The sequence below is a fragment of the Branchiostoma lanceolatum genome, chromosome 13 (assembly GCF_035083965.1).
Source record: "Branchiostoma lanceolatum isolate klBraLanc5 chromosome 13, klBraLanc5.hap2, whole genome shotgun sequence".
Taxonomy (NCBI): domain Eukaryota; kingdom Metazoa; phylum Chordata; class Leptocardii; order Amphioxiformes; family Branchiostomatidae; genus Branchiostoma; species Branchiostoma lanceolatum.
In genome coordinates this window covers 14,166,447-14,193,119 of record NC_089734.1, presented here as the reverse complement: position 1 = coordinate 14,193,119, position 26,673 = coordinate 14,166,447, and the positions used below count along the sequence as shown (strand labels likewise).

At 40.8% G+C, this 26,673-nt stretch overlaps 1 protein-coding gene across 1 annotated transcript; it reads left to right on the top strand.

The window, feature by feature from the left end:
• The first annotated feature begins 20,532 nt into the window (after positions 1–20,532).
• Positions 20,533–23,043, top strand: LOC136447680 (leucine-rich repeat-containing protein 70-like). The gene is made up of 4 exons (XM_066446722.1): positions 20,533–20,785; positions 21,389–21,552; positions 21,742–21,985; positions 23,003–23,043. Exons 1-4 carry the CDS (start codon positions 20,533–20,535, stop codon positions 23,041–23,043), a joined length of 702 nt encoding a protein of 233 aa, XP_066302819.1.
• The last annotated feature ends 3,630 nt before the right edge of the window (positions 23,044–26,673 follow it).

Here is a 26,673-nt window from a genome sequence, read left to right as displayed (position 1 = left end):
AGAGGTGTTCAGATCGTGTGGAGTGCTTCAAACGGTAAGATTGTACATTAGAGCGGCAAGTACAAGGGCAGTAGGGTCATGTCCGGCAGAAAGAACTATATAGAGGCGTGGGGAAAAGAATGTTGTGTTTCCGGTTAAGGTCCCGGAAAAAATAGGTCCAGCAGGTGGGGATTCTTTATTTTTTTTAGATTGAGATCCAACAAATACAGGTAAACAGAAATAAATGTAGAAATTAGATGCACCATGACACTGCTATTATCAACATCGTATTGTAATTATACGTACGTATGGAGTACAATATTTACTGAATTACTACATATTCGTACATCACATTTTATACTAATCTACTTGTAGAAAACTGGATCTTATCATGAAGTTTACCCTGTAAACTGAAAAATGACGCGCGCCAACGGGATGGAGGTGTTATTTTTTGGGCGTTATCAAAAATAACGATTAAGATTCGCCAAAAATCGTCATTTCAAAATACAACCGTAGGATCACATAACTTGATGTACATTCCTGCAAAGTATTATTGATAAACATCGAAGTACAAACCAAGGAGAGACTTTTTTCTAAAAATGGGCGTGGCCTTATAACTTTTGATGACGTCATCATGATGTCATACTGATTTGCATAATTATCACCTTGATACAACGTACTACCTGAAAAAAAATTAAGGTTGAGGAAGGTTAATAATTTTTTTTATTATAAATAACATCCCATAACTCCTCAGCCACCCTTCAGCTGTACCTTGACTGACTAACAGGTTTCCAAGTGAGCCCTGTACCAAGATTTGAATGTTAACAGAGTGTGAACTAGAGTTAAGCATTTGTGCTACATATACTTCAGGTTTGCTATGTTAGTTTAGCGATTACGGGGTCTTCTTATGAATATGAATTTTTAATGAATTTTTCTTTTTATTTGAGTTGAATGTGTGATAGTTGTGAGCCGATTTGTTAAAAATAGAGAAAACGCTAGCGACCACAAAAAACACCCCTCCCAATGAAATGCTATGGCTACCCTGCGACGTCACAAAATCAAGATGGCGGCCACCACACATGCCAACGGATCCAACAAAGTTTTCGCTACGCAAACCTGTAAAGAGTTTGTTTTGAATTTCACTGAGGTGTCAGATCGGGAATTTTTACGTCCCTTGCCAGCAGCCGACCAAAAAGACTAGAGTCGGCAGGATTTTCCTCGTCCTAATAACGAATTTACAAGCCGCGGAGACCGTTAAAGTTTTATCAGTAGTGCCTAGCTTATCACCCAACGTAACGTTTGTGCCTGGCCAGTTGTTCGCTCCAGCAAATTGCATTTTGTGATGAAAGTACAAAAATCCATTAAAGAATTAATCAAGGTTGTGTGGCTTTGCTTTGATGAGAAAATTTGACAAGCACGGTTCTAATTGATCTAGATTGCCTGAGTAAAGGATCTAATATCGCCCTTCCCCCTTAAGACAACGACGTACCTTAAAAAAAGGATAACTTGCCAACGGTGTCCCGAACTTGAAAGGTGATCACTTGTAATCTAACGCAGGCTGTCCGCTTCGAATCGACCGTGTCTTAATTTAGAAGCGCCTCGGAACTTTTATGCCTTAGCTAAGCTAAGATGGGCGCCACAGATGCCCTTGCGAAATAAAATCGACAAAAACATGTATGTAAACTTTTGCCGGGGGCTTTCGCCGAGCGAGCGCTTGTGTGTGGACGATAACTGAGAATGACACCGTTCGCGAGTGAGCTATTACGCTTTCATGGCTTTAGTCATACGCAAAACCGGATCAAACGTTTAAAAACTACCCGTCAGTTTCCACGAGCGCGGCAGTCCGTCATGTTAGTCCCTGGGCCCGCTTTTTCCTCACGGCAGCGAGCATGATAACAGGCTTTTCCAAGGTCCTGTACGCTACAGGAACCCGGCTTAATGACTCCCACACTCCCCGCAGAAACCCAGCCGCTGTATTCACGCCCGAACGCTCCATGTATGACGTTCCAAAGTAGTGTAAAATAGCGCAGGCCAGTGTGACCAACGGATCTTCGCCAAACGACTCCATCGAGTCTGCCGATGGCTTGCGGGTTCACCAGTCACAAGGGCGATCCATACGCTAAGCTTAGAATTTTGAAAAGGCGATTTCAACCGTGCTTGCGGCTAGCCTGGGTGCCATCCTTTTTGGCTTTACTCCGCTCTCTTAATCTTGTCGCAAGAAGCCAAATGAATAGTCAGGCTTCCGTCGAAGTGACGCACGAATGCTGTGAACCCTCGCAAAATAATCATTGGAAAGATTGGAAAAAAATGTTTTTGCGACGGAATTGTGGATGGGTTAAGTGTTAAAAAAAACACTTATGTATGGCCTGTTTTTAAAAGTAAAAGCTGCTCAGGGGCCGGGCCCGCCAACACTATCCCAACTGTGACGGGGGAAGGTATCAACTTCGAAATAACCTTTGACCCATTGCTTCCGTAAGCTCACGTAGCCTGAGCAAGTGCAGGAAACTTAAACTAAATAGCACCAGAAAACTGGTCGAAAATTCGACAACCTCTCATTCGATGAATTAGAATTTTCATGGCGTACGTTTTAATCTTGACCTGTTGCACCGGAAACAAAATGCTGTTAGAATACGTTGTGGTGTAAAAGCAAGCTTCAGCCACACACTTAGAGATTACCACCCCCACTCTGTGATGATTTACCAACTCTGTGTGGGCGGGTGAACTGTGGGCGGGCGGCTAGTAATGCCCGGATGTGCCAAACCGAGATAACGTCTGTCGCAGTTGCTAGGCAACGAAGATATCAGTCTGGCTCTACCCACTGTTTTGTCTAGTGGTGGTACATTCAGGGATTTTTCGTTTTTGGTGTAAGGGAAGGACCACAAGGAATGGTAATGATTTTCGTTGTATTCTGGCTGTCACAACATGACAGGACTCATTTGAAGCCACACGATTAATATTGTCTGAGACATTGCACGAATATGCTTATTGACCATTGACAATAATTGTAATCTACATCATAAGTGCCGTGAAAACGGTGGTTTCTGCGTTGCTTAGAGAGTTGCCCATCTCTCCCTCCCTCTCTATGTCTTAGCGTCCCTCTTATCTCTCTCTCTTTCTCTCTCTCTCTCCCTCTCTCTCTCACTCATCCACTCACTCACTCACTCATACATTCAGAACCCGTAATTTTAGAAATAAAGTTCTAGGACCCCCAGGTTTTCGAAGCGGGTAAAATGATTACTCAGAAACTACGCCAAGTGATCAACCATTCGATTCTCCTCACTATGTTCTAAAAAGACGTAAAATAATCACTCCATCCTTCAGGTACCCGCGCGAGTCTCTAAAGACTAGGCCAAGCTGGGGTGATCAATCATTCGATTCTCCTCAGGGTGGACAGCTAATGAGCTCCCGCGTTACACCGACTGTAGGCCCCTGAAGGCTCGCTATCGAGCTGACCTGGTGAGGGAATGATGGATATAGATGGGCCATAGAAGAACTCGTTATCTTACAACGCCAGTCTTTGGTATAGGGTAAAGTTCACTGTAAAAGAAATATGATAAAAGTATGATTCTCTATCATTTTTTTCAGTTTCAGTTATCTAGTTAAGATAAAAACTATAAACTGTTTGAAATCATGCGAGATGATAAAATGAATGAGGCATGCCTACGAGATTATTTTGAAATATCGATTTTTGGCGAATTCTGTTTGATAACAAAAAAAAATTCGCCAAACATCGATATTAAGGTTAAGGAAGGTTTATAAAGCTTAATAATGTTTTTTTTTTTAAACATCCAAAATTCCTCAGCCACCCTTCAACAATACCTTAAAGGAAAAACTTGGTGAATCGATCACAGATGAAGAGTCATATTTTGATAATTTTGTCTTTTACAGCGATCGAAGTATGATTCTAGTCTCTATCAGTTGTATTCAGTGTCAGGTATTAAGTCTAGATAAAAGTTGTAAGCCGTTCGAAAGTTGCAAAGATATAACGTCAAAGAAAATCCTTCTGACTAAAGGTAGTGGGAGCTGCCTGAAACGTCTGACCGTTTCCTAATCTATCCAGTTGCTTGGGTAACTGAGCTGTTATCTAGCTTATCACTGCACGAAATAGCCTCGGATCCTGACCTATCCTGACGTATTCTGACGTGATCCGAAACCTAAGATCCGGAAGAATCCGAACGGATCCGGGGCCGTGTATTTCTCGGCAGGCTAATGAGCATCCAGATATAGGGACTCAGGGTACCACCTGCATAATTGAGTTGTGTAAGAACGTACTTACACAAGTTGTGTACGTTGTACTTTGAGTCCCAATATTTGGATGCCCATTTGCCTGCCGAGAAATACACGGCCCCGGATCCGTTCGGATTCTTCCGGATCTTAGGTTCCGGACCATGTCAGGATACTTCAGGATACGTCAGGATCCGAGGCCATTTCGTGCAGTGTATCTTATTACAAGGATGTCTGACCTTCATTGACGTAACGTTAAGGAAAAAGTTTGAACCAAATGATCTTTGCCTTCGTATTGCAATGCGACTTGGAACCATATTGGGGGGCGCTTCGCCAAGACGGCTCAGATCAAAACGGGGTAGGAAATGGTCCTGAATAGCCTTCATAACCCCTGCGTCTCCTATTGGGACATTAAGTCCTCACTCTCGGTAAGTCAGTGTCCCTGTGGTGTAGTGGTCTGCGCTTCTGTCTCTCACCACATCTGGTTCAAATTCCTTGGACCAGAAGGACTGGGGTTCAAGCACCAGGTAGGATACCTCTGGACAAGAGGCGCATTGAGTCATACCAAAGACTTTATTACTTTGTACCTTGTACAATTGTTGTGCAATCGAGTTATTATCATTATTAAAATGGTACATACGTCTGAAACAGTATGGAAGTTAAACACACTTCACTGCCAGTGGACTAGCCCCCTGCTGCAGTGATTGCACCACAGTGTGGCCCAGGGCTATGAAACGGAGATGGGCACCGCCCTATACATCAATAATGGTGTGGGAGGATTTTAACTTTAAATAACTAACTCGGTGAGTAAGTTTGTCTTGAGTATTGATGTTTTTGACTTAGATGTTGTTGCAGTTCTCCTCCGTGTAACCTTCTTTGAGATTGCACTCTCCAAGTAGATGTTAGACTATAGATATTATTCTGGACGTCTTTGTAGGCGTTTTATATGGCTTTCTATTTTAGCAGGTGTTCTGTTTGTTTGGCTGGCTGCGCTGGCAGAAAGAAAACCTGGCAAAATAGGAAACCCGATAAAAACACCTTAAAAGATGCCATGAAAGCAAGCCGAAACCTAATTACCCCTGCTTAGAGAGTAGTGAACTTAAAGTGGCTCGTCGGTAAGGTAGAAAATGAGCCACTGTGCATGCGTTACAAACAATCGTTTATGCAGTTTATAATGTCTCCCCTTCAGCAAGCCTCATTCCCCCTTTTACCGTCGACCAGTCACCACCCTACTATCACACGATTTACGTCAGGAAGCTGTCAGAAGATCGAGTGACCGCTTGATAGACTGACTGGCTCTTTACTGATAGCGGGTGGTGTAACGTTGGGTAACATAAATTCGTGGGGTACTTAAATTCGGGATTTTTCGAAAACGGGGTATTTAGGGATATGTGGTAGATGCAACATCAGTAATACCGCTAGAAATGCAAACTTGACAGACTAACGCATTCAGAACACTGTCAGAAAAGCTTCGATAACCATGCATTAGAAGTTGGCGACGTCAAAAACTCTCCGTCCCTTATTGACAGAGTCTGGGGGCTTCGTGGGAGACTCACACTGCACGGTTGTTCGCTGGTTTATAAGACAAATGTCACATCTCCTGCCTGCTAAACACAATTATTTACAAGACAACTTATTACAATCTCTTTTGCTAACCTGCAACTGGATTCTAAGTGTGATCAATCATCAAAACTCCTCTTTGTTGCTACAACCTACGGAACGTGTATTTTCCCGCCGCCATATTGTTACCCAGAATCATGTCGTCAAGCAGACGACAAAAGGTTTGTGAGGAACACTTTTTTGTCTAAATGTTGCGTGTGATAGTGGACTGAAGACGATATTTTCCTCAAAGTTTGCTCCTAACACAACAAGGAACACATGGACATAGTAGTATAACCATTGCTACGGCATCCAGCTAACTTGCCATGAATAATGTACACGTTGCCATGACGGTGGGGATCGACTTTGAGTGACGTTCTACCGACTCAACAAACGGGATGTAATCGAATGCCTGATGTGTGCGGTACGGCCGTTTTTTCGTGTATTTTTTTTACTTGGACACGTCTATATCCATAGCACTCTCCTCAAGCCAAGGATGGAACGAATAGCTGCTGTATAAAATGTGATTAGCGGTAAGATATTCAAGACGAATCTTCTCTCCCGAATTAATGTGCCCCCCCCTGTCCGACAGCACCGTAATTGTGCGTGCGGCGGACGGTAGTTTCAAGTTGATATATTATGGTGTCAGCACGACTAGAGACAAAATCTACCATATATATGATTAGTGCAAAGATAGTACATGATACTGACAGAATAATATAAAAAAAGGATGGTTTATTGTTCTGCTAGATTGATTTCAGTCAACCATTATCGGAAAAATCCCGAATTTAGGTTACCCAACGTTATCTTTGGTCAACAGTTTTTCTGAATTCCTCTTTGTACGCTACTGGTAAGGGTTGCAGTCATTGAGAGTGAATGTCGCATGCCGATGTTTAGAGACAGACATATCTTAAGCATGAAAATTCCGGTGAGTTAAATTTTTTGAGTTGGAGAACAGTTTAAGTCTCATTATATATTTTAAGCACTTTGCCTCAAAGAAGCTATCATACATGTAGTAGTAGTGGTGGTAGTAGTAGTAGTAGTAACGTTGGGTAACATAAATTCGCGGGGTACTTAAATTCGGGATTTTTCGAAAACGGGGTGTTTAGGGATATGTGGTAGATGCAACATCAGTAATACCGCTAGAAATGCAAACTTGACAGACTAACGCATTCAGAACACTATCTGAAAAGCTTCGATAACCATGCATTAGAAGTTGGCTACGTCAAAAACTCTCCGTCCCTTATTGTCACAGTCTGAGGGCTTCGTGGGAGAATTATATGTACATAGTTGTTCGCTGGTTTATAAGACAAATGTCACATCCGCTTCCTGCTAAACACAATTATTTACAATACAACTTATTAGAATCTCTTTTGCTAACCTACAACTGGACTCTAAGTGTGATTAATCATGAAAACGCCTCTTTGTTGCTACAACCAATGGCTACGGCACTACGGTGAATTTTCCCGCCGCCATATTCGTTACCCAGAATCCTGCTATTCGGCAGACGACAAACGTTTGCGAGGAACACTTTTTTGTCCAAATGTTGCGTGTGATAGTGGACTGATGGCGATATTTTCCTCAAAGTTTGCTCTTAGCACAAGCAGAAACACATGGACATAGTAGTATTACCATTTCTACGGTATCCAGCTAACGCCCCGATGAATAATGTACAAATTTCCATGACGGTGGGGGTGAACTTTGAGTGACGTTCTACCGACTCAACACACGGGTTGTTCCCGAAGGCCTGATGCGTGCGGTACGGCCGTTTTTTCGTGTATTTTTTTTTTACTTGGACACATCTATATCCATAGCACTCTCCTCAAGCCAAGGATGGAACGAATAGCTGCTGTATAAAATGTGATTAGCGGTAAGATATTCAAGACGAATCTTCTCTCCCGAATTAATGTGCCCCCCTGTCCGACAGCACCGTCATTGTGCGTGCGGCGGACGATAGTTTCAAGTTGAAATATTATGGTGTCAGCACGACTAGAGACAAAATCTACCATATATATGATTAGTGCAAAGATAGTACATGATACTGACAGAATAATAGAAAAAAAGGATGGTTTATTGTTCTGCTAGATTGATTTCAGTCAACCATTATCGGAAAAATCCCGAATTTATATTACCCAACGTTAGTAGTAGACTGGTTTATTCAGCAAGACGTACAAACCTACTGGCAGCCTGGGAGACTGAATTACGAGTTGGTAAAAGAAACATCCTCACTCATCAACAATCGCCGTTGGTGACATACCAAGACATTATGATTGCTTATAAAAATCTCAACGATGATACTTGAATAAAAACGATTTCTGAATCAGCACATCTAGAAATGTGTAGTGTTACTTCCCTCCAAGCAGATGTTAGGCTGCGGCTGGTTTTTGACGTGTTTTAGGCGTTTTCGTCGGGCTCTATATTTTGTCCCGTTTTCTTTATGTCGCCAAGCCAAACGTGCCTGAGCCGAACCTCTGCTTGGAGATTTGGGGTAACATCCGTCGAAACCTAGCGCCAAAGTTGTGATCTGCAGGCGAGTACTAGAGCTGGGTAACTGACAATTTTTCAAACTGGCCTACTGAATAAGATCATCTTAGCACACTAGCTCCTCTTCGGGGCTTGTCGTGAGATACATACTGCAAATGAATGTAGTTTTCTTCACAGCTTTAAAAGCTTCCGGAGCATTTGTGAATAAAAAAAAACTAATTTTTATTAATTCCTACACATGGTGAGTTTCAATAACACTAAACCATTACATAACAGCAAAGATACGATGTCGTTGTGGGGCGAGAACTGATGGAAATTCTAAACCCTAATAGACTGATCCTGACTGTCCATCACAATTAGACCAATGAGAGAGTGACTGTATGCCCGTCAAATATTTGCATTTTTATGTTTTACTTTTTGCACTTATTTCTACATTCTGACGGAGGTGGGCGGGGCTATAGTATCGGTCTATTTACACTAGGCGCGTGAAATTAAAAGATCACCTTGTAGGTTATTTTCGTGTCGCCTTTGAGCACTTTTGATAAGAAATACAAACGCAAATGTGGTTAACAGCGGCAGCGGCAATTTCATAAAGATGACAGCAACTAGAATATTTCCAGTTTTCAAGCCTCGTAAAATGCTCTGGGTGCCTTTAAGATATAAGAATATCATCATGATAGTGATGAACAGCCAAGACGGTGTTTGGAAACGTAGAATTCTTCAAAGAAAGACGGATTGGAAAGAAAAATTCATAGCATTGTCCCTTGAAACAAGTAAGAAAAAGCAGATGTACATATATTACGGTAGACCAATGTGATCTGTTAAAATCATTTCTTGTCTCAAAACTTGATTTTACTCGTGTCTTTTGCCTACCAACATGGCGGACGCTAAATGACGTCACGTCACGTGACTGAAAACACTTTCTTGTGTACTTCATGATTATGTCTTTCTTCACAGCTGTCGCTGTAGGACATAAAATTCTCAAAATGTTGAAGATCCTTGACTCAAAAGGAAGGAAGTTCCTCTTTCTGTTTTTCGAATAAGACGACAAATCCACCAGGCGCCTGCTGAGGAGATTATACAGATCCCGCCCTTTTGCACTCGGTGCGCACGTGACAACCACGTGACAACCACGTGACGTGCTGACCAAACTGACCTGAATCTCGTCTGTCACGTTGTCAATCATGTTTGCCGGCTCCTGTCGTTAGTTTGCTGGCTCCAGATTGCCTCCGGAAAAGATTACGCCGCCCCGACGCAATGCTCTTTGATGGAGGGGTAGTTTATAACCGGCAGTGAACTAATAAAAACCATATTAACAATGCCCCCAGGCTGATGGCGGGCATGATGAATACGGTAATGAATTGCCAAAATTATAGCTAGACAAGCAAATATTGGGCAACACCGTCACAACGTCCAGATTGTAGAATGAGACCAGTATTGCATCATGCTTATTAGCATCACCCGTTGAACGTTTTTTTTGTTGTATGGTGATTACTAACAAAAGCAACTCACTACTGACTAAAGCAAATCACGACAAAAGAAATGCTTAGTTTTTTTACAGAAATTATTGCACTGTACATTTTGCTGGCGTTATATAGTGCTATCTCCACCAGAAACAGGAGGGAGGGAGAGAGAGAGAGAGAGAGAGAGAGAGAGAGAGAGAGAGAGAGAGAGAGACAGAGACAGAGAGACAGAGAGGGTGAAAGAAAGAGGCAGAGAGACAGAGAGAGTGAGAGACAGAGACAGACAGACAGAGTGAGAGAGACAGAGAGGGAGACAGAAAGGCAGAGACAGAGAGAGAGGGACGGAAAGAGAGACAGAAAGAAAGAGAGACAGAAAGAGACACAGATATGATAATAATAGTCTTTATTGCATATTCCTGCCCAGATGGGCTAAATGCACATTTGACCATACATGGTCTATAGGAAGCATAATGCAAAACATGAATTGATAAGCAGCTACATTCTAACATTGAAAAACTAAAAGATAGACAAACTGAGAACTATTGCTAAACTGATATAAACATAGAGAGACACAGAGAGAAAACTTCGCCGAACCATGCCAGACGTCCATTTTTCTTCATGCAATGTGACCTAGTTGGTGCGAGCCCCAGATATATGACCTACTGACATCTCATCTCTGATTTTCAGAGCGGCTCACGGGTAATGATAACCGGCTATGCTAGGCCACACTCATCGTTAATCATATATCCCGCTGAACAAGCACAGATGAAACTGGATACGATATAATAAACATATCTATATGTGGCTAGAATATAGGCCAGGGATCGTAAACATTGGAGGTGCATCAGTTTTATCACCACGGCTGATGAAAAACCGTTAAAACCGTTATTTGTAACGGCACAATTTGAAACATACACTTTACTATCTGTCAAAAAACGCTATCCACAGACTTTTTGTATACCATCTAAGGTATTGTTTGAAGAGGAACCGCGATCCAAAACCTATGTAAAAGTGAGATGAGTTTCATGGTGTAAATACTGCGTTAAGATCTTTAATTAGTACTGTGTAGCTTTTTAACCTTTAGCACACTGAAGTAGCCGTTTGGCGACCAATTCTCTATTGATTATTACGGGGTTAGGCAGCAGGCAGATGGTTAACAAGTGTGAAAAATGTCTCAAAAACATCGCAAACAACAATGACGACATGGCCTGTAACAGATAAGTCGAACACAACAAACTGGAACAACGTTCCATGTGACAAATACGCGCAGGCATTTCCGGTGCATTGTGGAGTTGTTCAAAGGGCGGTGTCCGAAAATACGTCTTTATGGATATTGATGGGTCATTACTGCTATCTATTCCTGGTAGAACCATCCATCTGGTCGACTGATTAGACGTCATTTCGTTGTGCTAAGCTGTTCACGGGAAGGTGAATAACGACCATTCCACCGTCGCGACGCCACGCAGGTATTAGTCGGCTCATGGGTTTAAGTCGATCCAAGCAAAGAGGAAGCATCTCCTGATATGAATCAGGTATTTCTCGTCTACTCAGCGTTCCGGAGACAGAGAGAAGATGGAGAGGGCCACTTTCGTGCCGAGAGAAAGGAGTGGAGATCGTACCACCTCTGTTGTCTAAATCCCTACCACTCCGTTGAACGTGTGTTCGTACCGGAAAAGTTGTTTGATTTATGTTAGTGTCATGCGGACTATTTTTCTCGTTGATTCGGTTATCCCATGTCGCGTTACACGTCTTGCGGCGCTGTGTGCAGTACGAATTCGTAAAGTTGCTGTGTTCCTGAGATATTGCCTGTCGGAAAAATAGTGTTAGAATCAGTCTAGTGCACTCTAGTGGTGAAAATTAACGTCACTTTCACAGGCTCAGAATCTTCAACAATACTTAACTTTAGAATCATGGATAGAAAGTGTTAAAGGTTAGACAATACATCTCGGTACGGAACTTTCAACCACTCAAAAGACATGTGTACATTTACTTATACAGCTACAATGATTTGCCGCCATGTCAATGTTAATAGTGGGATGGTAAAGAAAGGAACTGATCTTAAATAAGAAAGGGAAAGAATACCATACATATGAAGTCCATATATACAGTGTAATGTCCTCTATCTTTGACACTATCCACGTTGATGTGCTGATACAACTACAGCGGTACTTTCAGCACCCGGGACAGCTCTATAAAGTAGTGATGCGTACCTAAACGTCACATCAGGTACAGGTACAGGTACCGGTTAAGAGGTTTAGGTACATTACGTTTGGTTATGGGTCTATGTACAAGAATCATTTAAGAATATCTATACACAAGATTTGCATTCAAGGTTTGATACACCTGATTTTCAATACATCAGACATGAAACATCAGTAATTCATCCCCACATATTGAATTTATTCTTCCGTCAAATATTTCCTTTGTCATAACCCTCAAATAGCCTCATTGATCCCGTAGATACAAGAGTCACTGAGGGCAAGTCAGTTATATAACGAAGTCCAACAGCCAATCGGATTGCAGCATGTAAGGTAACGTTATAACTGCGGGGCACCCTTTCATAACCTCATTAAGTTGGAATTAAGGACATACTGTAAATGCATTTAAGTTCGCGTGGTTTTTATATGCGCTATTAAAGGAGAAATGGAGTGTTCGCGGTGGTTTTAAGTTCGCGGCAGCACCCTTGTCACATAGTGCTACAGTATTGGACAAAAATGGTCGCGGTGAAACGGTCGCCGCGAAAACCGCGAACATAAAATCACCGCGAAAATGTCGGCATCTACAGTATCAAGGCATATAAATTTGTGCACAATAACCCAGAGATGTTGAGGTCTTTCTCTGTGTGAGATACTTACGTTCTTTCCATTGTCCGTTCTATTTCTATACTGTGATTCAGCACATTTGTAAATGTGATAGAAAAAAGATGATTGTCACCTTTTCAATTTGTTTTCCGACGAGGCCGTTAGTAACAATAAAGCTTCACAGGCAAATGACGCTACATTGGTATGGACACTATCAAGCGTATATATGTTTTATTTCTCATCAGGGAACCACAAAAATGTACCATAAAATTCCTCAATAAATTAATCCAACCACCAGCCAACTAGCAGAGCTCAGTCTGCTACTTGCAGTTGTGGTATTCACATCGGTACATGCATTACTCAGACAGTGACCAACACAAGTTCAAGACACTTTTGAAAAATTATAATATTAAAAGAACAAAACAAAAAAGATATTGGCTTTTCTTGCAATCTTTTAATGAATTCGTCTGTGATCTTAACCCGAAAAATGTGTTAGACTAGTTAACATGTAACATGTCGTTTAATTTTTTTTCAATGTACACAACAGGTAATTCAGCGCTGCAGCCAATTGTTCAGCCAACTGTTCTTTAAATAAAACCCAATATCATTATCAAGCATGGATGTATGTAAAGAAGTTTTACGTATACTAACCTAGAATGTAAATGACTACACTGACCTCACCAGTCTCTGTTTGATAATGTGAAACATTGGTTGGCAGTTACTTGTACTGTTCTACACCGATCCAGTCTACACGTTTCTTTAAGAAGGCCTAAATCATTGTTTACGGCCCTGTGCCCAGGGTTCATGAAATTGTATTTCATGGTAAGCACTTATAGATACTGAGCAAATCATATTTTATCATATTCTATTCATATGATATGATATCATATCTGTACTATGATATGACTGCCTAATTATCCAAATGAACATTTTTTTCTATGACATAATACATATGGAAGGAAGGGTCATGCTCCGTGGGTTATAGGTCCCCCCGACACCAACGACTGTCATGGTGATATAGTTCAACTTCATAGTTATAATAGCTGATTATCATTCAAGCCTTGAGTGTTTTGATTAATGTTGTAAACTCTTCGTGTCGCAGTGTGCGACTCTACAATAATGGGCCGGAAGTTGAAAGAGTGGATCGTTTTACATTGGAGATCTGTCACGACGACACTCAGCAAATACTACCCATGAATTAAAACATGAACCGTTGAACGTGTCTCGATCAAATTTTAGCTTACAAAAAGGGCGCTCTTTCGTCACTTGCGGACTGAGACGGAGGGACGCTATGTACAGTAAGTGTGGGTCTCTCACGGCTATGCTTTGGTCCCATTTCCAATCCGGGGCCCTGCCGGGCAGCTTGTGGGAACGACAAATATGATATAAAAGACATCACAAGACACAAAACGTAGAAAAATTACTCCTAACCATATGCAGTGTATGATCTTGTTATGCATTTTTAATTTTCCGTTTTCGCAAACAGCCCGGCCGGGTCCCGGATTGGAAATGGGACCGAAGCATACAGGGACAATAAACAGGGTTATATAATAACTAACTTTCCGTGCCATGCATGTCCTGTGTATTGATTTGTCTTTATGATAAAACAATAAAGAACGATTTTTTTTTAAAGAAGAAGGAAACACAGGGTTGCAAAAACTTTAACCCCTTTCAGTGTTTATTCTGGCTGTTTGTTTGGCTCAGAAGTATTTCCTGGAAGAGACGGTCGTTAGACTTGAGGGTGTGCAAACTCGATTTGAGACCCAAAATAAACTAGGGGGTGCCCCTCTAAGAACAATTTTGTCGTCGTTTACCTGTCTTATGACAGGGGATGAAGTATGGATGGCGTCCGTGTGACCCGACATCAGCGAAGTTTTCATTCCATCCATCCGTCAAATTCCGGACACCCCTTGGTCGGCGGTCCCGTTAGCTTTGCGGCGGGTTGGGAAAAAATATAAATCAAGCCCGTACAAAGCCATCTCCAGCGACAGAAGCACAGCCGAAAGGATCCTACGGGAGATACAACAAAATGGGAGGCAAGGTGCTATCGCTGAGTCATCACATCTCGGTTGATTGATGATAAAGGCGGGAAAAGGGTTCAGTAATGCAGACGAGAAGACTCGTCTTGGGGCCAATTTAGCGGCTCCGTGCCGTTAAGGACCGCAGGCAAACGCCGTGATGTATATTTATCTCTACAACAACGACAACATTAGACGGAAGAACCGTCGGCGAAGGTGCTATGGTGGGGATATAACGCCTGTCGGAGATAGGGCGGATGGTATTATTCTTCAGATTATGGTTCCGGTCCCAGATGAGTTTTATTAAAAACAACCCGAAGTAGCTATAAATCATCTACCAGGTGTTGTAGAAAGTACAAGGGTACCTCGGTCATTGGCTCTTACGGATGAGGTGTCATATGGCATGTTACTGGTATATTACTGTTAGTCAGTCTATACGGACTAAGCCAAATACTGCGCAAAACAAAAGATAAAGTACACATGTAACTTGTAACGTTATAAGGCGTCGTCTAAAGGCAACCAAAGCAATATTAGGGCCAAAAAATGGAAGTAAAAAATGCTGAAATCTTTATGGCTGTGACATTTACTAACACTGTTTAGAACATTTGCGTAATAATTTAATACATTGAGCATTCTAAGACCGCGCAAAATGATCCCCTTAGTATCGCGAGCCTACAAAGACCTGGTGACGATTTCCAATGAGTTCTCACATCACAGCGACGTCGTATTTTTGTATCATGGACGTCGCTATACATTGTGATAGTACTGCTTCAACTAAGGGCACACCATCTTGATTTTATGGATGACATCCGCGCGCGCATTGATTTTCGTCCGTTCTCCAAAAAAAAAAAATCACCTCCGAAGAGGCTCCGAAATTTTGTTCATGATATGACAATACTATAATTGTACATGTCTGTATTAAACTGACTGATATTATCTCTGGCTGGGTTGCCTACAGAGTTTGATGTTTCGCTCTGACTGAAGGCGTGATGTTGTGTACACAGCCGAACACATTTTGTTTTTTTCTTTGAACGGCCAAATGTTACATATGGGTCTTTAAACCAGGCATCATCCATGTTAAAAGCACTTTGATATGAGCTTATTCTAACAAATAAAGGCTTGTTTTTTTTCGCCCTCTCGCATTAGTTTTGGGGACTCCAGAAGATGTCATCCATAAAATTAAGATGGTGTGGCCTAATCATGTATAGAAATGACTAAATGAATTGACTTTCAAACCAGATTTTCGGGCCCTTATATTGCACACTGTTCTGTTTACCCAACTTGGATTGCAGGCGCGGTCACGATTTTTTTCGTGGGCATTTTCAGTACCGAACCAGTGACAGGGCCGAATTTTAATTCAAGGGTCTACCTAAGGGGACCTTTTTCGTCACAATATAGAATCTGATGAATTTTCTTTTAATTTGTTGTCGTGATGTCGTGATCTGATCGTGCGACAGGGGCATTAGAACGATACGTTATATTCATCTGAAGTACAACCAGTGGGCATCCATCGAGGAATGAGGCTGTTGTAGTCCCTTTTAACGTGCTCGAGGCACCTCCTAGATCACGGGACCCCTAATTTGCGTCCCTTCCGAAAGACGAATGCAGCTCCAACCAGTTTGCTCTTCCCAGTATTCGCACCTGGGTTTCCCAGTTACCGACTTATTGGAACCAGGAGCTCAACTGTGAGGCTGCTACCAGTTGAGCTACAGGGTCATCCCATGTTTTACTTGTTGAAAACATCGGGCAATTACCCATGCAAATGGAAACAGTATATAGCAACGTACTATACGTATCAGCTGTACTTTTTTTCTGATAACCGGCTACAGATTTTGGAACACCGCTTCAGGACAATAGAAATACTTCGACATACATTTGATTTGATCTCAGTGAGTTCAAAGCAGACAATAAAGTCTAACATACTGCTGCCCGCCAGATCCGCTCTTTCTACAATACTGTAAGCGGAAACTCTCGCCATTAACCCCAGATTAGAGCAATTCATAACAAACATTCCCCCCTCCCCTGGTGTCGCAGATGAAAAGATCCTCTCGATCAAAGAAAGCGGCTGGAGCTTTCACCCGACTGATGTTCAAAACTTCAAAAACTCGTGCCTCAAGCAACGATGTGAAGAAAAATGCCCCAACGGACACCCATGCCTAGGCTTACCGCTTATCAAAACCAACTTCACCGCCTACCCTTCTTCCACAGCGTATAAAACGGTTTGTGCAGGGAATTGAGGAACCAAAGTAGACGTCTTAAATCCACAAAACGTATGTTACATTATCTAAGTATCCAAATCCATTTACTTAAGAGCTTTCCTGCCAGGAAGAAGATAGATATGGAATATTGCTTTTAGGAGATAAAGGGTCTGCCCTTGTCTGTTTGGAAGTTTTACTTTTGATACCTAATCAAAGATAGATACATTGTCAACTAGAGTTTTTGTGCTTCATATTTTCCAGGTGTGCAATGTTAGTTTAGCGATTACGGGGTCTTTTTTAAAATATGAATTGGTATTGAATTTTTATTTGAGTTGAATGTGTCATAGTTGTGTGCCGATTTGTTAAAAATGAAGAGAACGCTAGCGACCCCAAAAAACACCCCTCCCAATAAAATGCTATGGCGACCCTGTGACGTCACAATTCAAGATGGCGGCCACCACACATGCCAACGGTTCCAACAAAGGTTTTGCTACGGAAACCTGTAATTCTTCCGCAAAAACAGTACTACTATTAGAATAGCTCATACTTATCCCAAATGAACGTATGGTAGAGTACAATATGTCAGGCCAAAATTAAAGTCACTATTGTCAATCAACTAACTGCAAATCCTATATTGTAATCTTTAATATTAGGAGAGCCATATATCATTCGACTTCTCTATCCCAATTGAATAAAAGATGTGGTTATGTACAAGGAAGATTTACAAGTGCTGTGATGAATAGATTCCGATAGATGTCGCTTATGTACGGCGAACTTGATTAAAAAGACCGAGTGCGAGCGCCGCCTATCGGGATTGATTGAACACGCACATTGCTTGCCTTTTCTTCGCCACTGACACAACAAGCTCGTTATTCTTTTCTCGGATTTCTAGTTGAAAATTGTGTGGAGTATATTGTCTCCGTTTTCTTTACTTCCATGTGATATTCCTGCCAATACTCCATCGAAATGTTGTAATGCTGATAATGATGATGATAATAATACAATGATGATAACGTTGCAATGATGATAATGATATCCAATCATTCGAAACGTTAGTTATAACCTATTTTTGGTTCTGTCAAAGCCTTCTTGGTAAATTCTACAGCACCAAAATCGTAGGACGAAGAAATAATGTCACTAGCCTCCACCAGGCCTTCCTACGGAGGTACTTATATCGATCGTAACATTCGGCAAAAAGGGAATAAATGGTCAGGAGATTACGGGGCCTAAAATCTAACCATTCCGATACTCCATCAAGACCTGCCCACATACCATTTATCAAGACAATCCACTTTCGTGTTGACAGAAGGACAGCCAGACAGACCCACACACGAACGCTGTCGAGAACATATCCTTCTTGGCAAAGGTAAATATGCAATAGAAAGGATAGACATACTAAAAGAAATTTCACCAATAGAGAATATGGCGCCAAAGTCCTACTAAAAGAGACGCAAAGTAGAATGTTTTGCTAAGTACATATTTTCACAGTTCAATAGAAAGATGCGCGCTCGTAACACATGTCAGAAGGGCCGAATTAACCAAATTAACCAACATCTACCTGTGGTCATGATGAGAGAGGCCAGCGTCACTCGCTGCCTATCACAGAATCCAACACAAACATCAACGCAGTTGTGGCATTCATAGTGGTATTAATCACGATCATAAATGTTAATATTATGCAAATACACAGCTTCAGACAATCAATACCATCATATATGTTAAATAAATCTTGGGTTGTTTGTCACATGTGCACACGGCTTTACGGATCAGCTACCGAAGGCCACACCCTACAAGAGCAACAGCAACCACACCCTAAAAGAACTACAACCGCTGCCAGAGGCATTGGCTACCCGAGTTACTGCCCAGCAAGTCTCAACTGAAGCTATTCTGACCGGCTTGAAAGGTATGTTTCTGCCATTGTATAAACATGAAAGGTAATTCTCCTGTACATACATTTTGTTCTACCATAATCAGGGTTTGTTTTTTGTCCAAGCAAATGTTGTGGCAGACGATCATAGCGTTTTCTGACTGTTGACAGGGATAGATAGCTGTTAGAGAAGTCCCGCCGTCGGAAAATGTTGAACATTTTCTCAACATTCTCACCCAAATTTGGTTGGAGATTAGATTAGTTCTGAAGGTAGGAACAGGGACCCTGCACCCTGATACTTAAATTTGTTTTGTCACGTCCTACTCCTGAGACAAATTTTGTCAGAACCAGCAGCTCCAGATTGACCAGGCAACCTTGCCATGCTTGCCACACGCTGTTAAAAGATTTTTGGGACCTGTTATGTCATTTTCCCTCTCAAAAGACAATGGACATGTCACAGCGTATTTGTCTATATTTTACATCAGTTGTTCTTTTATTCAAACACATAATTTAGAAGACAATGACTAAGGTACTCAGTAATATAACAAGCGTATAATGATATTTCGGAAAATAGGCAGATGAACCGTTTTTAAAGTAGGTGTCTATACTGCAGAATGTCTTATCAGGACGAAAAAAAAACCCATACCAATGTAAGCAAAAGGAGTAAACAACCTTAATATCAATATTCAAACAGCCAGTTTCAGACAATAAAAAAATTGTACATTTTACTGGTAAAGAGTAATCCAAAACTGTTATTTTTTTATTTTATCTTTTACAACCGTTATCAATAACAAAGTATGTAAACAATATTAAACACAATATAAAATGAAAATAAATTACAATGTACAAAGCTAAGGGTATTGACTATTGAACATTACAGAATCGAACAGTAAAAACTGTTAGATTTGTACAATAAACAAAACACTACTGAAGTACGTATCCTACAATCACAGCAGCAAACTAGGTAGAGAAAAGCAATTTCTGCCAATTGGGAAATACGGAGTCATGTGAACGTTACCAAAATCAGTAAACAGCCTTAATATTGTTAGTATTCAGCATGCAGCTTCAGACAATCATGATGATGATTTTATTCAGTTTATAAATTTGTGATCATCATAACGATATGAATAACTAACACAACAGCAATTCTAAACGGTTTGTTGTACACTACAAAGGAACAACTATTGACGCCGCACTCACATGACAAGCACAGCAGCAGAGAAGAGTTCGGAGACCTCATAGCGCCATTGAATATCAAGAGCCTTCGTAGATGTATTTTCTCATTGTTTATGCAAATAAGGCTGTAATGACCTTAATGTAAATCGACTGATGTTCTTCTTTACCAAAGTTACATATATTGTATGTGTGAAGTCATTTGACTGGGCAGAATTTCATGTTTAAGTCTCATCATAAATTTTGCAAATGAGTTGTATATTTACATAATGAATATAAAGTGATGTACATGTGCACCTTCAACTAACTTGGACATGTCATATGTATCTAATTATCACCATTTATCACGAAGGAACAAGGGCACTTTTGCAACCAATATGCAATTGATTAATTTGCATGATTGATATTTGATTTATTTTTCACCTGTCATACATGTAAGTTATATCTGCTTTTTGACACCAATTCAATTTCTTGGCTATCTAACATTTTAAAGTTTATCCAAGGATCAAAATGAAAACGAATAGCTGGGAGAATAGTCTAAATCTGACTACATTTTGTCTCCTGTGTATATCAAACAAGACCTTCTAATAATGTTAGCTCCTTAAAAGTGTACCAAGGTACAGATTTTCCCTAAGACTTTGTTGTCATAAGTATTCGAGATCCAAGACATAAAGTTGACGTGTCTTTAAAAAGGTGCCTCCTGTTCTGCTTAGGTAGCAAGACACCATGGGAAGAAAGCTGCGACACATGCTGATTTTTCTTCTCATTATCCTGAAGGAACTCAGCATGCTAGAAGCTGACTGTAGCTGTGCATCACCATCATCCTGCAAATGCTTCAAACTCGGCCTTACCAGCATCCCTCAAAACCTCCAAACATCAATCTTTGATTTACAATTGGGAGATAATAATATTAGAACTGTAAATCGGTCCGAGCTGTTGCAGTATTGGAATTTGGTCAAGTTGAACTTGACAAAAAATGGCATTAACATTGTTGATCCTTTTTTCAATCTACCCAGGCTCCACGAATTGCGCTTAGACAACAACGAAATAAGTAACATTCCTTCAGGTGCATTTTCAAATCTACCCATGCTCGTAAGGTTGTCCCTGTCCTGTAACCTGATAACAATGATACAGCCTGGCACACTTGCAAATATACCCAGTCTCCGGTTCTTGAACCTGCACTCCAACAGGATAACAAAGATTCAGTCTGGTTCATTTGCAAATCTACCCCGTCTCGAAATCTTGTGCCTGCACTACAACCAGATAAGAAAGATTCAGACCGGTGCATTTGCAAATCTACTCAGGCTATCTTACTTGTACCTGTCCCGCAACCAGATAACAAAGATTCAGCCTGGTGCATTTGTAAATCTACCCCGAGTTAATTTGATTATCCTCTCAGCTAACCAGATAAAAATGATGCAGCCTGGTGTATTTGAAAATCTACCGCGGCTAAACCAGTTGTCCCTGGGCTCCAACAAGATAACAATGATTCAGCCTGGTACATTCGCAAATCTACCCAAACTCCGAAGTTTAAACCTGGGCTCCAACAAAATAACAATGACTCAGCCTGATGCATTCACAGATCTACCTAAACTCCGAAGTTTGAACCTGGGCTCCAACAAGATAACAATGATTCAGCCTGGTGCATTCGCAAATCTACCCAATCTCCGAAGTTTGAACCTGGACTCCAACAAGATAACAATGATCCAGCCTGGTGCATTTCCAAATCTACCACAGCTCAAACAGGTATTCCTGCACTCCAATCAGATAACGAAGATTCAGTCTAGTGCATTTGCAAATATACCCGGGCTACATGTGTTGTTCCTGTGCATCAACCCGATAGCAATGATTCAGCCTGATTTATTTTCAAATCTACCACAATTGAAAAAGCTTAATCTACCACAATTGAAAAAGCTTTCCCTGTATTCCATCCAGATTACAAAAATTCCTCCTGGTGTATTTGCAAATCTAGCCCAGCTTCAAGACCTGTCCCTGATGGACAACAAGATAACAATGATTCAGTCTGGTACATTTGCAAATCTGCCCCGGCTACAAAAGTTGGACCTGACCGGCAATCTGATAACTAAGATCGATTCTGGAGCATTGGCAAACCTTCCCCAACTCCAAGATTTGAGCCTTCGGTACAACAAGATGTCCGCCATTTTCCCTTCAGCTTTTGGTTTGTTGCCTTCTAATCTTACCATAAACCTTAACTGGAACCCCTGGCAGTGTGACTGTAAAATGGCTCCCTTCATGCAAAATATGACTAAATTTCCTACATTTAAAGACCTGATAATATGTGCCCAACCTACCAAATTTCAGGGAAAGAAGCTTGCAGATGTCAATCCTAAAGAATTGATATGTGAAGAACCAACCATATCAACGCTGCCTGTTGGTATGTTAGTGACCTCAAACATCTGTCACAATGATCGCGTCACCTCTCGCTATCGCTGGTACTTCAAACGCAACGTGGGCTCAATAGCACATCCTGCAGGGAAAACAAGTGCAACTCAAACCTCACCCCTTGCAATGATTTCAGGCAAACCAGAAAGCAGCATTTCCCATGAATCTGCTCCCAGTCTCCCCCTACTTGTTCTCATTGGCTCTGTCTGTGGTCCATTAGCAGCGACCATTGTCACTATTGTCACCATTGCTCTCAAAATATGGTACAAAAGAAGGACCAGGCGTCCACCTACTGTTCATGTAGTGACCAGTGGTCATGCTCTCAAAATATTGCACAAGAGAAGGACCAGGCGTCCAGCTGCTGTTCATGTAGTGACCATTGGTCATGATCAGACAGGGCAGGGCCAGTCTCAGGCCATCGTAGAATCCAAAAACACAGACACAGTCACTTATACCGTAGTGACCAGTGGTAATGATCAGATAGGGCAGGGCCAGTCTCAGGCCATCGTAGAATCCAACGCAGCCACAGTCACTTATACCGCAGTGACCAGTGGTAATGATCAGACAGGGCAGGGCCAGTCTCCGGCCATCACTGAATGTAACGTAAACACAGAAGCTGGTTTAATGACTAGTGGTCATGATCAGTCCGGGCAGGGTCAGTCTCCGGCCATCACCGAGTACTTATATGCTAGAAATACATCGTATGGCACAGGTCCTGGTGCTTCGCAGCTGAATTCTCTGTACAACGCAAATGTTGAAACACCTTCAGATGATTAAATTCTAATTTCCACAGGCAGGACTATCAGGGCGTTGATGAGCGACAAAAATGACTGATCTATGATATTGTTGAATGACATTCGAAAGATCTTTTGAAAAACATGTAGATTATTAAGATTTGAAAAAATGAATCACCTTGGACATAACCGATTGCCAGCATAAAGACCCTTCAGTGATGAAAGCTGTTCACGTTTGGTTGTTTAACGGCCTTCCTTGTGTGAAACCCCAATTTTAAGCATAAAACATCAAAAGGAACAGCAAGAACAAAAAGTCCCAACAGAAGCAATTCTCGCGAGGATTCGCCTTTACTAAAGGCACTGCTACATGGCCATGTTAATTCATTTTCTCTCTCTCTGGCATTTTTAAACAAGATTTTTAAAAATTCAGTAAGTGGTCAATATAAAACAGGTCTTGGTGGTTTACTTCTATACAGTCTATGATGATGATACTGCGTTTTGACATTCTTTCAAAACATAAATTTAGCAACAGGTAAACAAAGAGTGCTGAGAGGAAGTACCTATAGCCACTCCATGAAACTAGGTAAACCAAGGTACAGACTTTAACCCACAGAGTCTGTTTTGTAGTGATCTTTCATAGAAGCATTATCATTTTCTTAAGATTTCTAAGATCCTACCAATTGAATAAATGTGGCCAAGGTACAGCTAGGAGGCAAGATGCACATGGTGACCTGCACTTAGTGGCGTCGCGTGGTGTAATGGTTGGTGTTTGGCCCAGAACCCAGAGGTCCTTGGTTTGAATCCCCTGACATGCCCAGTTGACGTTGTGCCATTGGGAAATGCACTTAACACGAACGTCCTCACTACACTCAGACGCAAAGGAGTACCTAGCTTCGGTTAGGGATTTGCCTCGAATTGGAAGTTGAATGGAGGACCCATGTTTGAGGAGAGTCACACCTGTATGTAAAAGAACCCACTAAACGAAAAGAGTAGGGGCCCTTCCCGGTGTGAGTGGATCAAAAAATCTGTCCAGGTATGCAGCTTGTACTGTTCAGTACAAAGTACAAACCTGGCGTGTTGAAGCTGCACTATGTAAGATTTGGTCAATACAGAAAGTCAATTTTTCTACCATTCATTTACATAGTATGTTGAATAAACATTGTAGAATGACATACCAGTATTCAGGAAGGAATGTTTCAAAATCATTGTACCATATAAACCAGTTTAAAAACTGAACTTCCAAGCCAGTTGGCAGTTGGGGCAGTGTGGCCACACAGGCTTATCACCCCAACTGCCCAGTGGGGTGCCTGATTACAGTTAACCACAGTTTCTGCCAAACGTCCTTATCAGAGTTCTACAAGTTTTGAACGGGGAAAATCTACTTTATCAGTTCCCTACAAACTTGGCTAACATATTTTATCCTCATTCAAAAAGATATGAGTGTTTTTGAAGAAGATGATCTTCATAACATCAGCTGTTATCTAGATCCACTGAAGTGTCGCTAAGTAATTAGCCTACCCAGGGGTCCTGCCAGTGTGCAGGAAGTTGTAGTGTTTACAAACATTAGGGTGTAGGTTGAAGTGGTGTCACAGACTTTTGCAGCTTGTTTTTGTACAGTTAAAAACATCATACATGCCAGAAATAGACGAATTAATGATGGAAATATGCTGAAAAGTGGTTGTCCATGTCATTTGTATTAGGATTTGTTCACAAGAATATTTCAAATTTTTGCGCCAAAATGTTACATTGTGCAGCTTTAGAATACCTACCGGTGACCTGTAATATGTAAAAAATGGCGGTGGTAAGAATACATGTATGTTAAGTGGCGTCGTGTGGCGCAAGTGTAGAGCGTGCGGCTGTCAAACAATGGGACCTGGGATCTAATCCCGGGTTGTGCCCAGAGACATGTCCAAACTTGCGCCACGACGTTGTGCCCTTGGGACGTTGTAGTTCATAAGTTGTTGTGACGAGTAGTTCATAATGTTGTAGTGTATCAGAAGGGCATAAGATAGTAGTTTTAAGCTACGCAAGGAATCATAGACTTTAATTCATGTAGTGCTAGGGGGGATGTTAAGCTAATAGATGTTTAATCTATTGCTTCCGTGTTAGCCAAAGTTGTTGTTTGAGGGCTTACAATTTCAGAAAGGATGACTGAAACTAAACAGTTTATGAGCTTGCCTCTCGTGGCTTTTTGTTAACAATTTTAACTTTACACAAGTTCAGACGTTACATTTAATAATCTAACAATTAAACTGTGTACTGATTGTACTCGCTAATTATTATGCAACCAAAAACAAGGAAAGAGTGTTTCTTCATTCTGTATTAAGTTTAAGTTTCAAATCTAGTAGCAGAGCAAAGTATTATGAATGATATAAATGACCAATCAGATTTATATTGAAACAGTCATAATCATTGCTTTATCTTTCAACATAGATGTGGGCTTAACATCATTAATAGCGGCAGTACTTTTACCTTTTTATGATATTGTAACAATTGGCGTTATTACGTAATAGTAACATACTTTCTGTATCTGCAACAAAATTTTTTTTGATGTTAGACTTAGAGCTTTTAATTTTATGGTCACTTTGATTAAGTAGACACAATTTTACAAACTTGTATAGTAAAGCATAATAGACCTTTCTGGAGAAACATCTAACAATTATTTGACATTTAGTTTTACAAAAAGGACTTCGAACAAGGCAAAAAATGGAAACGATGTTTTCAACGTGCCTGTTAAATGAAATTTTCTATCATTCACGTACAAATTGGGTCGTTATACGTTATACTGGATAATGGGGAAGTCCTTTCTGTGACGTCACGACCCATTGCTAATTAAACATATTTAAGAAAAGACTAATGAATGATAGATGAAATTTCACTGGCAATTAAGTTGGGATTGACCAAAGGCATTATCATTTGACATTTGTTTAACATGTTGTGTTTGGTAATGACGTCACAGTCGATATGCTGAATGGTTTAGCATGGGAGAGTGGATGTTTGAATATTTTTTTTCACTCGAAGAATAAGGATAACACTCAATGGCATCGGATTGAGTTCATTATTCAGTTATTTTCCATATTGCTTAGAAACCATGTGGTTATTCTTTCATTCTAACTCCTATAGGAAAGTGTATCCATTTCTGCATTACTGTCATTATAATAATTTCTGTCGGAGAATGCATATAAATATTAACGATGAGAAGTACTTCATACCTAAACCCGTATTCAGGTTCAGGTCCGGATTCAGATCCAGAGGGCATGTGTGTGCTAATTTTTTTTTCCTGTTACATGTAAAATTGCAGATTGGCATAAATTTTACATGCAATTTGAAAACTATACATGCAAGATTATATACAGTCAGTAGTAAACACAAAGGTTAAGTTATAAACACAAAATCAGCAATGTTTTCATATTTTTCCGGTGCAAATTTCACGATCTAAGGAAGGTTTAAGATGGTTTGGAACAAAAAGGAGAATATTAGCGAGTTTTTTTTTGGCAAGTCCTGACTTGTTTTCAGACATCTAGTTTTTTTTGGGACATGAACCTAAACCTAAGGTCCAGTCCAGTTCAGGTCCGTGGTTTAGGTATGCGGCACTAACGATGAAGATGTTAGGCTAATCTTATTTTTAATTCTATTTTATTCATATTCATTTATTGAGCATTGGACAAGAAGCATATATGCTTGTGAAGGTCTTCTGCTCATAAAATACAGATGATGGTCAAAAATTACA